This window comes from Xenopus tropicalis, chromosome 3 (assembly GCF_000004195.4).
Source record: "Xenopus tropicalis strain Nigerian chromosome 3, UCB_Xtro_10.0, whole genome shotgun sequence".
Lineage (NCBI taxonomy): Eukaryota > Metazoa > Chordata > Amphibia > Anura > Pipidae > Xenopus > Xenopus tropicalis.
This window is the reverse complement of record NC_030679.2, coordinates 104,696,708-104,714,259: the sequence shown is the minus strand read 5'-3', so window position 1 is coordinate 104,714,259 and position 17,552 is coordinate 104,696,708. Positions and strand designations below refer to the sequence as shown.

Sequence of the window (17,552 nt, the reverse complement as noted above, 5' to 3'; positions counted from 1 at the left end):
AAAGTGCAATAACTTTGGATGACAACGTGCACTTATTTCTACCATGTAGTATAATTGCTCTACATCTTTATTTCATAACAGGCATGCTACTCCTTTTATGTCTTAAAACTAGAAAAAAAGTATTTGTTAACATTCAAGATCAACATTTTTTTTTATTGCTGTAAAAAGGAATCCGTTGTTAAGGGAATATTAACTCACATTCTAACTATCCATCAGGTTTTAATTAGTTCCCAGGATGTTCGATAAAAATTAAGCTGCAGTTATCAATTAGCTCAGAATTCCACTGGTGAGCACATGGTGCCAAGTTAATTCCAGTTAGAAAGCCCACAGAAAGGCTTAAATAAAGCAGAATGTGCTATTAGGACATTTTAAGGACAACTATAATTGATAACAAATTGCCCTTAAATGAAACGGCAATAAACCCCAGATTACACAGATTTGCTAAATCATTTTACTGCAATCTACAAAATATAGGCTTGTTACATAACGGTGAGGATTAGGTGACTAAGGTAGATTCTGGACAAAAGTTTTATAGATGACTGCGTGAAAAGCAGGAACACTTATTAAAGCTTTAAACTAAGGTTTCATTCAATCTCACTGTGAAACAAAAACATGCAAACAAACAATACAGAGCAGGGAAAAAACAACAGCAGAACCTAAGGCAGAAATACAACTCCAAGAGTCCCTTTGGCATTACTTGGAGTTGTAGTTGTGCATAAACTGGAGTATCAGAGTTTGGCCTTTCTCAGTACATAAGTAGAAGTAATAGCATTCATTCTTCCTCCAGTCAAAGCAAGTGCTAATGCAAACAATGAGAAATGTTTAAGGGCATTGCTAGACAAAACCATACAAAACTGCAAGTGCCATGCACATTACACTAATACAAATGCGGAATGAGTTGTGCTGGAAATGTTTAAAAGCAGAATTATAAATTAGGACACGTCACATTTTCAGTTTTGCATTGAACTGCTGGAAGCCCATTACTGATTAAAAGAAAGGCATTAATGCACTTTCTCACAATCTATGTTTTATTGCACAGGCTCTCCGTCTTCATTTGAGATGTCCATTTGTGCATTTAACTGGTCCTGATACCATCTTCTGCTCTACAAAGCAAAAAGACAGACACTGGATGTAATAAAAACAAACTGCACTGCTCTTACTTCTTGTAAGTATAAGGGCATGGGCACATGGAGGAGTTTGTCCTCTTCTCTCAGCCTGCGTTTTTTTATTCAACCTCCAAGCTGTACTTTTCAGTGCAGGTACATGGAGCGGCGTACAGGAGTGGATCCACTTCTCTTAGCTTAAAGAAAAACGCACAGGTTGAGAGAGCAGACAAACCACTCCATGTGCCCATGACCTAAGAATAAAGCAGACCACAATTTTAGTTACAATCAAAGTAAATACTGGCAGCACTCAAAACCATTTAAATTCTGTATGACAAAAAGCAATGATGTTTTAAGCCACATTGGGCTCATCATCTTTAAATTACCAAATGCCACCCTTGTAAATGATTTATAACAAATAGGGGGCTATACAAGATCTCATTTCCCATGGGCACCAAAGCAGAAGAAGGAATTTTCCCATAATTAAGATTGATTGCAGCATGTTAAGTGTTTAACATACCACAATCACCATTCCTATGTATTACAAGGCATTTTGGGTTGTGTTGCCTGTGAGACAGGCAATCTCACAAAAGCAACAAATAGCTATATCTGTCATTGCCCTAAAAATCCAAAATTGCAACCTTCAAAGTGGAAAATAATAAAGTTACCTTATATTTTACAAATACAAAGGAAAAATAAAATAGGACGGTACAGGAATTTGCTAGAGATGCCCCATACAATGGCCAATACTTGCAGCTATCCAAGCTCAACAGATACCATGGGGTATATTTATCAAAGAGTGAAGTTCGAGCTTGCCACAGTCTGCAAGAGTGAAATTCCGCTACTCTCCCTTCATTTTTAAAAAAGTATGAACGCAACTGGGCTGCATTACAGAAGAAGATTTTATGGGGCCTGGCACAAAGGTTCCCCCTCTCCGCCCCTGATGGCCATCCTGGGCCCAATAAAATTTGACTGGCCATGGCATCTTATAGTCGCCTCTATAGGCGGACTAGAAGAGTCCGGGACTATATACCTATAAAAACCTATGCACCAAAGGAAAGTCACCCACTGACTTACTTACTTTTGCAATGGATGAGTAATGCATGGTAGCGTATAGTGACACTATAACAAGAAATATGTTAATATCCCTTTAGGGCAATTACATATGAGAATAACAATATCCAAAACGCAGTTATGTCATTTGAGTAATTTACATGCAACTATTTACACTGGGGCAATGACAGGTTATTTAGAACATTTTGCCATCTGCAAATTAAGGAGGGCAGCAAATCTATCTATCTGTCTATCGTTGCCCTTAAGGTTGATTGAGAATACCAAATTATTTTGTGTGCCCTCGTTAAGGCTTCAGAGGAATGGGCTAAGGTGTGGTGGACCATACCAAGACAATTTACCTCATACTCACAAATGCTAAAGTGCCACTTCTGAGATTCCAGGGGTGTAACCACCTTTTGATTTCATTTGATCCTGAAAAGATCCACCCTGTATAAAAAAGTAACTATGTAAATTATAGAAGCCGTTTGTAACAGAAATACAAAAAAAACAGGAATAGGTAAAAATCGATAAACACAAATATTTGATTGTTTTCCTCAATCAGTTGACTGGGCTAATTGTAAATGCTGATTGGTTGCTAAGAATTACTAGACCTGGTACAACCTTCCAGCCGCTTATTTCATTCCACCTTGTGTTTAGTTTATCCACTACTTGTAGCAACCAGTAACTTGCCCTTAGTTTCTTCCAATTAACAGTAATGGGTGGCACTAGGGTTCTTGTGTGATTTTCAGATTAAAACCTCAACTTAAAGCTGCATTTTAGTGATAATATGCAGGGCTACTCAGTATTTATCACTGATATCAATTAGAATCTACCCAGGGGAAGCCGCAGGTGTTGATCACTACTGCCCTTAGGCTCTCCTCTACTTTTTTTTTTACCGCCCAAGCCCAATTTTGCTATTCTAGTTAAAATTTTATATGCTTTATTTTCCCATTCCACTTCTAATATGCATGGCCTTAATTTCCCCTTAGCACCCCCTCTGAGCTACTGGTTGTCTGTATGTACTGTATGATTTGTACACACTAATACAGACTGTAGGTAACTGGTAGGTAAGTGATTACACTCACTGGGGGGAGCCTAACATTTGTCACCCCCCCCCCCCCCCGAGTGATTTTAACTTCCCTTCTACTTTACACCTAAATTAATATGAGTGGGTTAATGAAGAGAGGCAGGAAAGCATGTGTTAGAGGATAGAGGAGTCATGCCTGCCAACTTTGTTAACTTTATAGCAATTTGCTGTTGCAATATAAGTTTCAGCTTGGCAGTCACTTTTCCACTTCCCACATAAAAATGTCTATTGCTTCTAATCAGGGCTGTGGAGTCGGTAGATAAATTCTCCGACTCCACGACTCCGACTCCTCTGTTTTTAATATGCTAATGTATTTTATACATTCATTGAAGGAAAGGAAGGAGACATACATGGGTTCACAGTGGGCATTGTGTTCCCTGTAACAGTGGAACACGACGCAGTGGAGCTGCCGCACCTTAACTGTGCGTTAACGTCCCATTTAGTGAAGCATAGAGTCAATGAAAAGCATGCTTCATGGTAACTCAACATTATTGTTTATGCACTGCGTGCATTGGGCTTTATTCTTATAGCAGAGAAGTAATTAATTATGACTGTTTGTGAATTGGGACATTTAAACTTGCTTTATTTTTATTCCCATTTAAATTTAGTAGGAGTCGGAGTTGGTTCATCTTTTGCTGACTCCGACTCCAGGTACCCAAAATTGCCTCTGACTCTGACTCCACAGCCCTGCTTCTAATGTAGCTGGTAAGTTGAACTACAAGGTGGCAGTTGACAAAAGATAATAATGCTTAAAATACGAAACAGCACACTTTTCCCCCACCAATATTTTCAATAATCCGGTGCAAATTTCAGTAGTAATCCTGACTGATGCTGCTCATTACGGACTTGGTAAAAGATAAAAATGTGCAATTTGCCCCAAATTAAGTAATTTGCAGAGCCCTTTAAAAAATGTCACTCTCAAGATTTTATACGGTTACGGGGATTTAGCAGTGTGGACAAGATCAGAATGACAGGCAGTTATAGAATCACATATATGTATAGCAAGGTTCTAGGCTACCTAAACAGCAGCTGTGGGGGGGGGGGGGGGGGGGGTCTCTAACTTGGTAGAATGGTTGGAAAATCACCTTTATATTAATTTACTGCAGAATCTGTGCAACTTACCATTGCAAATCCTGCATTTGTGTCTCCTGAACCAACATGTGCAGTGTGTACAAAATTCATTGGTTCCCCAATCATACTCCTGTCAATTCGTCGTCGCCGTTTCTAAAAATTAAATAACATGCTCTGAGGAACATTTTTAAATTGAGCCAGTGTTGTTAATGGAGTACCGCAGGGGTCAGTCCTTAGTCCTTTGCTTTCTAACTAGTTTATTAATGACCCGGAGGTGGGCATAGAAAGTACTGTTTCTACTTTTGCTGAACTATAAGTTTAATGCAGGGTGCTGCCACTTTGGGCAGCAAAATAGAAAATGAGGTTCAATGTTGACAAGTGCAAAGTTATGCACTTTTCGCTGTGCACCACAAGGCTCTTCAGCAACCTCGCACCCCCCGTGCAACCTGCGTGCATGCAGGGGATGCGCCTGTACTACTACTACTTTTTTAGCACATTTTGAGTGCTGGAAAACTCTGCTTAAACTTGAGTATATACGGTAATATAAATGCAAGTTATACACTAAAAGGTAGTGTGTCATTCTATGGCTACTAAAGTAAATAAAGTGCTTTCGTGTTTAAAAAAGGGCACGGACTCATAGATGAAAATTTTATAGGTCTCTGGTAAGGGCTCACCTTGAGTATGCAATGCAGTTTTGGGCTCCAGTCCTTAAGAAGGATATTAATGAGCTGGAGAGAGTGCAGAGATGTGCAAATAAACTGGTACAGGGGATGGAAGATTTAAACGGAGGTTAGACTGTCGAGGTTGGGGTTGTTTTCTCCCGAAAAAAAAGGTGCTTGCGAGGGGGTGTTTTTTTTCCCCATAAAAATTATGAGCGCACCAGAGGCCACCCCTTTAGATTAGAGGAACGGAATTTTAAAGGAACAGTTCAGTATAAAAATTAAACTGGTTAAAATGGATAAACTGTGCAAAATAAAAATATGTTAGATAGGCAAAAATTTAATTTATAAAGGCTGGAGTGAGCAGATGTCTAACATAATAGCCAAAACTCTACTTCCTGCTTTCAGCTTGCAAACCTCTTAGTCAGTGACTTTAGGGGGGCCACATGGGACTTAACTGTTCAGTTAGTTTGTGAGCACACAGGTCAGATTCAAATGCAAATAAACTGAATAGTTATGTCCCATATGGCCCCCCCTAAAGTCACTGATTGGTTACTGACTGCTAACAGCTTAGAGAGCTGAAAGCAGGAAGTAAAGTTCTGGCCATTATGTTAGACAACTGCTCACTCCAGCCTTTGTAGATTACATTTTTGCTCAACTAACTATATTGAAAACATTTTTTGTTTTGCGCAGTCTATCTATATTGCTTATTTTTCATTTTTACACTGAACTGTTCCTTTAAAGCAACGTAGGGGGTTTTTCACGGTGAGGGCGGTGAGGTTGGGGCAATGCCCTTCCTAGTGATATTGTGATGGCAGATTCTGTTAATGCCTTTAAAAGTTACATTTTCTAACCTGGACTATAGATTATCAATGATTGTCCCTACTACAGTTAACATTTTCAGAAAATAAAAAAAGAAAGGGCATTAGATATGTGGTGGACTTTTCCAAACCAACCCCCCCCCCCCCCAAAAAAAACCCCAAGAATTGAACTCACCGGTTGGGGTTGTTCACCAATGCAGCAGCTAAAGCAGAAGAGAAATTCCGTCATTGCCCTGTCTCAAGAGTTAATGGCAGGCACTTCCTCTAAAGCAATGTTTTTTCTTCCTGCCAAGCTCTATAGATGCTGCCGCCACCACCACAAACGTATCCGGAGGGGAGAGAGATGGCAGAAAGCAAAATCACCAAAGACGATTTTGAACACTCTTAATAATGACAGTGATAAAATAAGCAACAACCTGCAAATAGAACAGCAAGACTTTACCACACATAAAATTAGCCAAAAATTTAAAACATGCAGCATCTTATCAGTAAACAACGAAGTGGCAGGTTGGAGATTAGACAGAGTCATTTAAAGTAAATGCACCCTCAGCTCACAATTATGCAAGAAGGAACTTGTGGCCTATTCCTGTTTATACTTAATTTTAGACTGTTCTATATTTTCCACCCCCCTTTGTAAGGAAACAAAGCACTGCCTGCAATTAGACTGCCACACCGCCGGCTGTGTATACTGGGTAAAGCAACCGTGGCACTCCATTTTTGGATATTTTTTAGTACAATAGCACATAGAGGTGTTTTGCATACAAGGAAGGAAATTCACACGTGACAGAACACCTATGTGGCATTAAGAAAATGGATATTTGGATAACCAAGGATATTTTAACATTTGAAGTTAAGGTCATACAGGTGTATTGTCAGCCTGCGGATAAGCACGGGCATATTGTCAGCCTGCACTTATCGACAGTCAACATGCTTCCTGTGAGTAGTGCAATGTAAATTGCTGACTTACGCTGGAATCAGCCAGTTAGAGCCGGGGAAATCTATTAGTGACTCACAGCATGCGTGTGCCGATTGCTGCCAACTCAAAGTAAATATATAGATATAAACTGTACAAGAGAAAATAAAAACCTTCAAACAGATTTGAACATTACACTATAGTTTAGTGATTTTTTTTAGCAACAGTTCCCCTTTAATTTCTCCAGTCTGCATAACATTTTCATTAAGTGGGTGGGGAGTGGGTGGGAAGGCACTTTATCAATTGCCAGAGATTAATTTCCTGGCTAGGAATAAGGCTTTATGTGGCAAAAGTACACTGTGCTCTATCAGGCCCAATACAGCACAGCATCATTCCAATATCTATATAGAGCAAGACCAAAACATGACTTAAATTAACTTCCTTGGTTTTATAACCAACACATTGGGAATTAGTTGATATATTACACAGAGCCTATTTGATACCTCTCGGGATGTATAATTGATATACACAATATTGAATAATTATCAATATTATATATAAATTGAATCATTATGAAATTGAAGCTGTGTTTGTTTTAATGCAGGGTTCCTATTATTCAGTTTAGATATGCAGGACTTGTGTTGGCAGTATACAGAATATCTACTATGGTAAATTCCTGCATTACAATAAAGATATAGGATTACGCAAATAATGGGGAAAACCTTTCTCAGAGTGTCCATTTTAAGCAAACAATTCTAATTACGGTACTTTAAATTCTTTTTCTCTGTAATAATCAAAAAGTACCTTTGGAGGGTAACTAAGCTGCATAAATCCTTATTGTTGGCAAATCAATCCTATTGAATTTATTTTATGTTTAAATGTTAGATTTCAGTAGACTGACTGTATGGTGTTCCAAATTATGGGGAAAAAACTTCATATACAACCTTACTGTATATGAGGCGGATAGTAAACATGTAGCAAATATGGTGTTATGGACTAGAGACTGTAGAAAAGGTTAATGATGCAGTATGTGCACTGTCCTTATGCCAGAGTGATTGAAAGGGAGGGGTGGTTACTTTTTATTTATTATAAACTGCTGGTTACCATTAATGTGCTTATGCCAGAGTGATTGAAAGGGAGGGGGTGTTACTTTTTTTTTTATTATAAAATGCTGGCTACCATGACAATATCATGGTGCCACTACTTGAAATAAACAAGATGCACCCAGGAAGAAAAAATTTCATTGTTCACTTGTAGGATGCCTTAACTGGAAACCAGTTATCCAGAAAGCTCCGAATTATGGAAAGGCCATCTCCCATAGACTTCATTATAAGCAAATAATTCCAATTTTTAATAATGATTTCCTTTTTCTCTGTAATAATAAAACTGTACCTTGTACTTGGTCCCAACTAAGATATAATTAATCCGTATTGGAGGCAATACAAGCCTATTGGGTTTATTCAATAATTAAATGATTTTTAGTAGACTTAAGTTATGGAGATCCAAATTACGGACAGATCCTGTATCCGGAAAACCCCAGGTCCCGAGCAATCTGGATAACAGGTCCCATACCTGTAGTAACATCAGATACAGGCCATTATTTTACAACAAAAAAATTGCAGTTGACAAAAAGATATTTAAATACAAATTTCTAGATTGTAATTTGAAGGGTTGATTATTATCAGTGTTTAATATGCCACTGGAAATATAGCTTTTTATGATTCAAACTCTCTTCATAGTAAGAAGGTAGAAATTGGCCATGTTGTTTCCAATATATCTTATCTAATGCCCCTGAGCACTCATTTATGTGGGAGAGGTGGTCCAAAAGATTAAGGACAATTTCTTCCAACATAAATCTATATTTAGTCTTATATTTGTATCCATATATTTTATGTGTAATATTTTTTCTAAATATGGTATTATTTCCCCTTTAATTATTATTATTATTACTATTATTATTTTCAACATTTATTTATAAAGCGCCAACATATTCCGCAGCGCTGTACAAGAAGTGGGTTTCATACATTGGACATACAGAGTAACATGTAAAGCAATCAATAACCGATACAAGAGGTGAAGAGAGCCCTGCCCAAAAGAGCTTACAATCTACAAATAGTGTGTCATGTCTATTTATACATGTTAAGGGCAAGTCATCTGACTTCGCCTAACAGGTTCTTATAGCCCAAGGTTGGTGGGTTGTTCTTAAAAAGTCATGTGGTTATGTTACCTTTATATATTACTTCACACTGTTTGAATAAACCTCTGCATAATATTTTTAAATTTTTTAATGCGCTATCTGCACTAGCAGAGACAAATTTTCATTTTAAAAATTAAAATTCCTTTTTTTTTTTTTTTTAAGTTACCAGAGGCGGCTTTTTGCCACCCCTGGTAACTGGTCGCTCACTGTCGCCTGAGGCAAGCTTCTCACCTTGCCTCATGGCAGGAGCGGCCCTGGTGCCTGTCAAACTATTACACTTCAGGACGATAAAGGAATTTTCTCCTCTTCTAAAATTTACCTTAATTTACCAGGCCTATTATCACAATACATCTTATATTTACAAAAATCGGAACTATGCTTTTGAGAGGAAAGTGGAGAATTTTCTCCTGGCAAAAATTCTTTTGTGAAAATTCGGCAGAGATTCCCATATAATTTTAGTAGGGAAAAACTTACTAGAGAATTTAGGCCACAAAAAAATTACGCATGTGGGATATTAGTATGGAGCAGATTTTACATAGAGTTGATAAAAGTCCATCAAGTTCAATTCCTCCAACCAAACCCCAGTGCTAAACTACTTATTGTAGATTTTAACATTACAATAGCCTTGGATACTATGCTTGTTCAAGAAATCATTTGAGCCCCTCTTGTACAGAGTAATCATGTCCCCTTGCATGCGCCTTTTTTCCCCCAGAGAGGGCAACCCCAACCCTGACAGTCACAATTAGAATCTTCCATCTCCTTTACCAGTTTAGTTGCACATCTCTGCACTCTCTCCAGCTCATTAATATCCTTCTTAAGGACTGGAGCCCAAAACTGCACTGCATACTCAAGGTGAATTAATGCCCTTTTTTATGCTCTGCAAAGTACCAGCATCCTTCATGGAACTTACAGTTTTGCAAAATTTAGCATCTTCTGCTAAAATAGAAACAGTATTTTCTATACCCACCCCCAGGTCATTAATAAACAAGTTAAAAAGCAAAAGGACCAAGGACTGACCCCTGATGTACTCCACTAAAAACACCACTCCAATTAAAAAATGTTCCATTTATTACCACTCTTTGTAATCTATCCTTCAGCCAGCTCTCTATCCAAGTACAAATATTATGTTCCAGGCCAATATTTCTCAATTTGATCATTTTATTAACTTTGTGCATTGCTGTATGAAATGCTTTAGCAAAGTCCAAGTGGATGACATCTGCCTTCTCAGAGTTGAGGTTCCTGCTCACCTCCTCATGAAAGGCAATAAGATTAGTCTGGCAAGATCTGTTTACACACAAACTTACTTGAATATATTGAAAATCACAATACTGTATCTTATTACCCCTTCCAAAAGCTTTCCTATCACCAATATAGTTTTTCACTTTTCAGGTTGAGAACAGAATCCCTTTAAGAATAGTGCCACAACATAGCATTTTGCCAGTCTCTCTGCACCATGCCAGACCTCAATGAATCCTGAAAGATTAAGTAGAGAGGTTTGCCTGTCACAGAGCTAAGCTCATTTAGTACCCTGGGATGAATACCATTTGGTCCCAGACCTTGGTTTACATTTACTTAACATGTTCAAGTCTCCTTTGAACTTCCTCCTGAGTGACCCATGCATCAGTAGTTATATTACTAGAATTGGGTCTATTAAAAGAAATAATATTAGCTGGTTTGTCAGTTGTGTAGACAGATTAAAAATATCTCTGAATTTCTGCTTTTTCTCTGCTCTCCTCCACCAACTGACCCCCACCCCTACTTGCTTAATTTTTTTCTTACTATTTACATATTTTAAAAATAATTTTTTTTTACTTATTGCTTACTTTTACTCATTACTTATTTTTTAAATGTTAGGTTGCCAGCCTTAAACTGGTGAAATGTCTCGGTAAAAAAAAACATTTTTGTGCTCTTAGTAAAATGGTGAAAATGTACTAGAGAAATTTCACCTGGAGAAGATATGTGAATTTACTCCACTGCAAACGGTATATATACCAATGCAAAGTTAGTTCACCAAAACGTAACTGGCAATATCATGGGGACATTTCATTTTTGGAAATTACTTTGAAATTTTTAATTTCACTCTTTTAGTAAATACGCACCTATGTCTATTACTTTGCTCCCAGCACTTTCACCAGGGTTGTAGATCTGTTAAAAAATCTGAGCAGTCAATTATATATTGCCAGTCCCACCTCTGTGCCTCAGACTGGCAAGTTACTTTTACTTTCCATTTGGTACTTCCTCAATGCCACTTCACTCCTTCTGTTCCCCTCCTTTACAGACAATGGACATGCATCCACCATCAAGCCTGAGAAGAATCAAATGAACTACTCTAGGCTACCCCCTATATATACACAAGGTCGAGAGTCACATGGCTCTATCACATGGAACCCTTCCAGACAGAACATACATAATTAGTGGGTGGCCCTAAGTTTTCCCACTACTTTTACCCCAAGGAAGTAGACCTCCATGTTGTAGGAAGGTCCTTTTTAAAAAATAAAATAAAATAGGGTCTCTGCATTTGGATACTTTATACCTGCTACACTTACTTAATTTTTATTTTGGAGTACACAGGTAACATTTTCTGCAAACCGTTGTACTTGTAATAAAGTTCAATGATTAACTATTTTAAACACATGCTTAAATGTTACAATTGCTACCCTCCCAAGGACAAACAGGACATATCCTGACTAAAAACAATCCAGAGTTTTAATAGAAAGGGCAGGCCGCATTTCAAACCATGGCTTTCACAAAAAAAAAAAAATTGCAAAAAAACCCTAGTACATATCACATTTGCCAAAAATAAATGAATCTCAGTAGTGCATCCCTTGCACAAGAATGATAATTAAAGGCTGTGGAGCGACTTTAGAGGGACAGACCCCATGTCAGCAGGGGGGCCCCAAAGGGTGGAGGTAACCCACGATATTATGCACGACACATGCTGCATTCATCACAGGTCAACTAATATTTCATGCAGGGACAGGGTCCAGGAAAAAACTGCAGGGGTGCCATGCCCCTAAAATCAGACCATTTGAAGGTCAACGATCCACACTTGGTTGGTGTAAAGGTGCAGTGTGTAAAATCCCCAAGGACACTGCAAGGCAAGGCCTTTTGAACATCACTGTGATATGGCTGAAATGCCCATAGGGTTTGTTAAAGGAATAACACCAAAAAATAAAGTGTTTTAAAGGAGAAGGAAAGGTTATTAAAGAGTTAATCACAAGATGCAGGCATACCTTCAGTTCTCTCAATAGTGGCCTTTAAGTCTCCCCATATTTCTCTCATTCAGGTGATCAGAAGCCAAAACAGGAAGAAAAAACACTGAGCTGTGTAAAGAAAGTTCCCATAATGCCTCACTCCTGCAGCAAGAGCAAGACAGATGTACATGCTCAGTTAGGATGCTCAGTTATGAGGAAGCTTCCTGCTGATTGGCTCAGATCCACATTCCTAAGGGGGGGGGGAGAGAGTTCTTAGCATTCTTGAGTGAGGGGGGAGCAGGAGAGGGGAGAGAGAGCAGAGAGCTGTGTGTCTCTGGCAGAGGAAAACAGACACAATATATCTTTTGACAGAGAACTCAGTGCAGCATTTCTGTGAGTGCTTATGGCTGTATTTACATAGACCTTTCTGATAAAGATTACTTAGTTTTTACCTTTCCTTCTCCTTTAAAGCAATTCAAATATCATGCACTGTTGCCCTGTGCTGGTAAAACAGGTGTTCGCTACAGAAACCCTACTATAGTTTATATAAATAAGCTGCAGTGTAGCCATGGGGGTGGCCATTCAAAATAAAAAAAAAATGAGAAAAGGCACAGGTTACATAGCAGATAAAAGTTAAGCTCTGAAGAAAATAATTGTTTTTTTATCTGTTATCTGCTATGTAACCTGTGCCTTCTCTCCTTTAAATGGCTGCATCCATGGCTACACAGCAGCTTTGTTTATATTAACTATAGTAGTCTTTATGAGGCAAACACCAGTTGTACCAGTGCAGGGTAACAGTACATTATAATGACATTTATAAACTGTATAAATGTACACTGAATAGGCCCATGGCCTAGATTCAGTTTAATTAGAAACCAATTAATTTGCCTTTTGTTTTTGGAGTGTGGCAGGAAACCCACTCAAACATGGTAGGGCCCAGGTCTGGGTCTGCCCTTTGCAGAGAAGCTAGGCTACAGTACTAATCATCGCTTAGATGGGACTTAAGGTGGCCATACACGTAGCAATTTCGATTTTTCGTGGGACCATCAGACGTTCAGGGCTGAATCGCAAGATACGGAGGTATAAACAATAGAAATTCTACCTCCACCTGCTGATTCAGCCCTGAACGTAGATTTTGCTCGGTCGCTTTCAATGGCACCCGATCAAAAATCTTTTAACCTGGCCGATCGACGAGTCGACAGTTATCCGCAGCCTTTTGCAATATTGTTTGCCTCTTCGAACAGCCATACATACCGAATATTGTATGAAACAAGGTTTTGTACGATATTATCGGTGCGTGTATGGCCGGCTTTACTGTATTACACCATTCAATTTGTTTCTGTTGCACTCACTAAACACCTCTAGTCTAAAGACTTTCATTGTTACGCTGTCAGATGCTCTTATAGCAAGGAATGTTACAATGCCAACCACCTTCTGGTCATTTGCTAACCTTAGTGCCATTGCACCCCACCCTGTGGTTTACGCCTAGGGCCACCAAAGTTCTAATGACTTACTAATGACTGGCTCCACAATAAAAAAAAAAGATTTGCCATCTTACAATGCTCCATTCTCAGGCTGATTTCACTCAGCCACCTGCTGCAGTTTTGCTGAAGCACAGTGGGATAATAAACCAAAGCAAAGGCACCAAGACATTAGATCTAACCTCAAACCCTTGTGCTGCAGGTGGATTTCTCCCTTCAAGAGGAAATGTCAGTTGCCTAGGTCTCTCTTACCTGCATTCTCCTTCTTTCCACTGCATAGATTCCAAACTGAGAGGCCAAAGCACATGTGGCATCAAACCACCAGTATCTGCCCTATACAGATTCATTTTTAGTTAAAGCTATAGCTAGATCTAGTGCTAGAAATTGTAGAATAACCCATTTAATTAAATCTGAAGCCATAAACAGCTATGTTAGCCTATGGCACCAGGTGTTTTCCCCACACATGGAGTCACCCACTCAGTATGCCAACCACTTGTCACCAGCTGTGACAGGTAAATTTCAGCCCAAACACACCACAATGGTCATTCGCACCAATGGCAGGAAGCCCTAGTGGTGACAGGTGCTCATGCTGGCTGATGTAAACCAGCAGAGGAAACAACTTGTGTGCCAAGTGCTGTAGTAATTCCATTTTCCAAGGATTTTAGAAAAACCTTTTTTTCTGCCAGATTCACACACTGGACAAACATAGAAAATATTATTATTTGAAGTAATGGTTTGTGTTAGAAATTTCTAAATGAACAAATGTTCAAGGGAAAATTTCAAAGGAAGCCATCATGGGGTACTAAGTATGACCAGATACCAGGGAATTAAGTGACTTGTCGAGGGTCATGAGTAGTTGCCTTTAGGGCTCTGGCACACGAGGAGATTTGTCGCCTGCGTTTTTTCCCCCACGACAATAGCCACGAAGAGATTTCATGCGAGTTGAGCTCCAGGCGATCTGCTACCCATGGTACACTCAACAGTTAACCCCCCCTCATGTTTACTCAAGTCGCTCAGAAAAGGGTCTGTGTGCGATTTGAAACAGCAGGCGATTTGAAGTAGCCTCGTATGTTTTGACACTGGCGATTTCCATTGATTTAGCATTGGCGTCTTGTTGCTCGTCTTGTCGCCAAATCGCTCTTTTAAAAATCGCCGGAGACAAATCTCCTCGTGTGCCAGAGCCCTTAGAGATCGAAACCAAGGCCTCTAACTTGCGATTGAGGATCAAAGTCACATTAAGATCAAATTACAAAAGTGGCAGGGTTACTTCAAGATTTTACCAAACACCCAGGTCAAAGGCAACTTCCGCAATTTCACTGAAATCGAGCCGCCGCGTATGCCATCCCACCAGCGATTTACATTTTCGCTGGTCGGATGGCATTTCAGGGAGATAAGTCGCCCGCGAACAGGGACATTTGTCGCGGGCAACTAATCTCCCCGTGTGCCAGAGCCCTTAATGGAATACTGCCATGGGAAAACTAGCTTTTTGAAAAAAAAAAAACATTTCAGTTAATAGAGCTTCTCCAGCAGAATCCTGCATTGAAATCTGTTTTTCAGAAAAGCAGATTTTTTTTTACATTTAATTTTGAAATTTTTATATGGGTCTAGCCTTATTCTTCATTTCCCAGGGTTCCACAGCCATGTGCTCTGATAAACTTCAGTCACTCTTTACTGCTGAGCTGCAAGTTGGAGTTATATCACCCCCTCCCAGCAGCCGATCAGAACAATGGGAAGAGTGCAAGATAGCAGCTCCCAGAATGGCACTCAGAAGTAAGAAATCCAGGTCCGACTTGTGACTCCTCCGGTTACATAGGAGTAGGAGAAACAATAGGTTACCTAAAAGCAGTTCTAATGTGTAGCGCTGGCTCCTTTTGAAAGCTCAGACTCAGGCACAATGCACAGTATACACCACTTTAGGCCAATGGCATTTGGGCGGGGGGGGGGGTTATTGCCCTGGAGTTTTGTAACTCCTTGAGAAGGGGACAAAATGCTTAAGATCAACCACACTATTACTCCGAAAGGAAACAAGTGCCAGTTCTAAGTCTTCCTGTGAGCCCTCTCATCCACATCAAGCAGCAGTTCCCATAGTACTTGCATATTAATCAAAGATATACTGTGAAGCCTCAATCAAAACATTTGCCAAATTGGACAAACCTCCACGCAACGATATTTGTGACTGCTTGTAGTACAGGTATCGGACCCTTATCCGGAAACCCATTATCTAGAAAGTTCCAAATTACGGAAACCTCATCTCCCATAAACTCCATTTTAAACAAATAATTCACATTTTAAAAAATGATTTCTATTTTCTATGTAATAAAACAGAACCTTGTACTTGTTCACAACTATGATAGAATTAATCCTTATTGGAGCCAAAACAATCTTATTGGGTTTAATTTGTTTAGCAGGTTTAAGGTAGGAGATCCAAATTACATAAAGACCCCTTATCTGGAAAACCCCAGGTCCCAAGCATTCTGCATAACAGGTCCCATACCTGTACTTCAAATCACTAGAGTGCAATAATTCAAATTTACTAATATATATTTGCATAAATATGTATATTATACAGGTGTTTTAGATGAGATGAATGCAATTTTATTGCAGCCTAGCTATTTCTAAGATTGTGCACGCCCTAAATCAAAAAGAAACTCCATACAAATACAAGCTTTATAAGATTACTGTCCCAATCGCAAGTGATATAAAGAAAAGGAAAACTGCCATGCAGCTTTTCACTAAGAGAACCTTGTGTAAATCACATTCCAGCAGCTCAGAGCAAGGAAACCCAACCTTCCGGAATAGGAAGCCAGGCAAGGTTATGTATTATTCCAAAGGGGCAATTCCTCTGTGATGGAAAATAAAGTTTGCTCCGAGTTTTACACTGGTTGGAGAGAAATGAAGGTGAACTGCAATTTATCAGCGGCTAATGAACCCAAGGAGTAAAACTTGGCGCTACGGGGGTTGGAAGCCATTATTGCCCGGGAAGAGTAGGAGCCTGAGAAATGACAAGCCTTTGGTCACACATGATGGGAAGATGTACCGGCACTTACCCCAGAAAAGCCACACAGGAGCCGTCATACACTGCAGCACTGCTAGGCACAGGATTCTGCAGCAATCAACATAAACCACGCCCTGGGGCGTAGCTAACCTAGTTAACGACTCACGTGATCTAAAGGCTTCCAGCAACCAATTGCGAGGCAGCTAGCTGCTTATTAGCAGGTGTATTGGTTACTAAATATGAGTATGCCTAAGCTGCAACGGTTGCATTTACTATAGTGATCCATTTGTGTGTCGTTCCAGCTAATGTAGAATACAACTCCCAGCATCCCACGATAGCCGTCTCTATGGTAACTGTTTGCTAGAAAGATTTATACATATTTTAATGGATGAGCTGTGTAAGCAGTGCTTAAGCATAAACGTCTGAGGAAATATAATTTGCTTCCTGCCCTGGTTTCACCGCTGGTCTTTCTTCCTCGCCCCACCATGAAAGGTGGGAACTGAGTTTAGTTTCCATTACTGCTTGAAATTAGACGGTACTAGGTACTAAGCTAGTTTAAAAACAACCTGGGACACATTATAGCTACTAGCAGTTACTGAGCTGTCAGTACTGACTTCTTGTAAATGAATGCAAGCTGTCCTGCAGGATTTTATAGACATGTCCCAAAAGATCTGTATGGGCACTGCAGGCAACTACAGAATTTATAGGGACTGGAACTAGGGGTAGGCAGAAGAGGCATGTGACTCAGGTGCAAGGGGAAGGAGGGGGAGTTAGGCACACGCCTCTTCTATTTGCCTACACCTAGGTATGGCTAGTATGTAAGTCCATCTGTGCAGTGAGCGGGGCGGGTAGAGACGATAAAGATTTTTTGTACATTGCCAGGAGGTCTGCAAAAAAGGTGGATGCTAGTTGGTTAGATGACAAGTAAGGGGGTGGGGTATGCCTTGCTTGGACAGATTAGCCCATTTTTATGTTATT

At 39.5% G+C, this 17,552-nt stretch overlaps 1 protein-coding gene across 1 annotated transcript; it reads right to left on the bottom strand.

Annotated features, from left to right (window-relative positions):
* Positions 1-437: 437 nt before the first annotated feature.
* cdc42se2 (CDC42 small effector 2) lies at positions 438-16,678 on the bottom strand. The gene is given in 5 exon segments (NM_001030333.2): positions 438-1,103; positions 2,527-2,603; positions 4,366-4,467; positions 5,970-6,210; positions 16,627-16,678. Coding segments are annotated over 3 exon segments (228 nt in total). The 5' UTR covers positions 6,024-6,210; positions 16,627-16,678; the 3' UTR covers positions 438-1,103; positions 2,527-2,531.
* Positions 16,679-17,552: the final 874 nt, after the last annotated feature.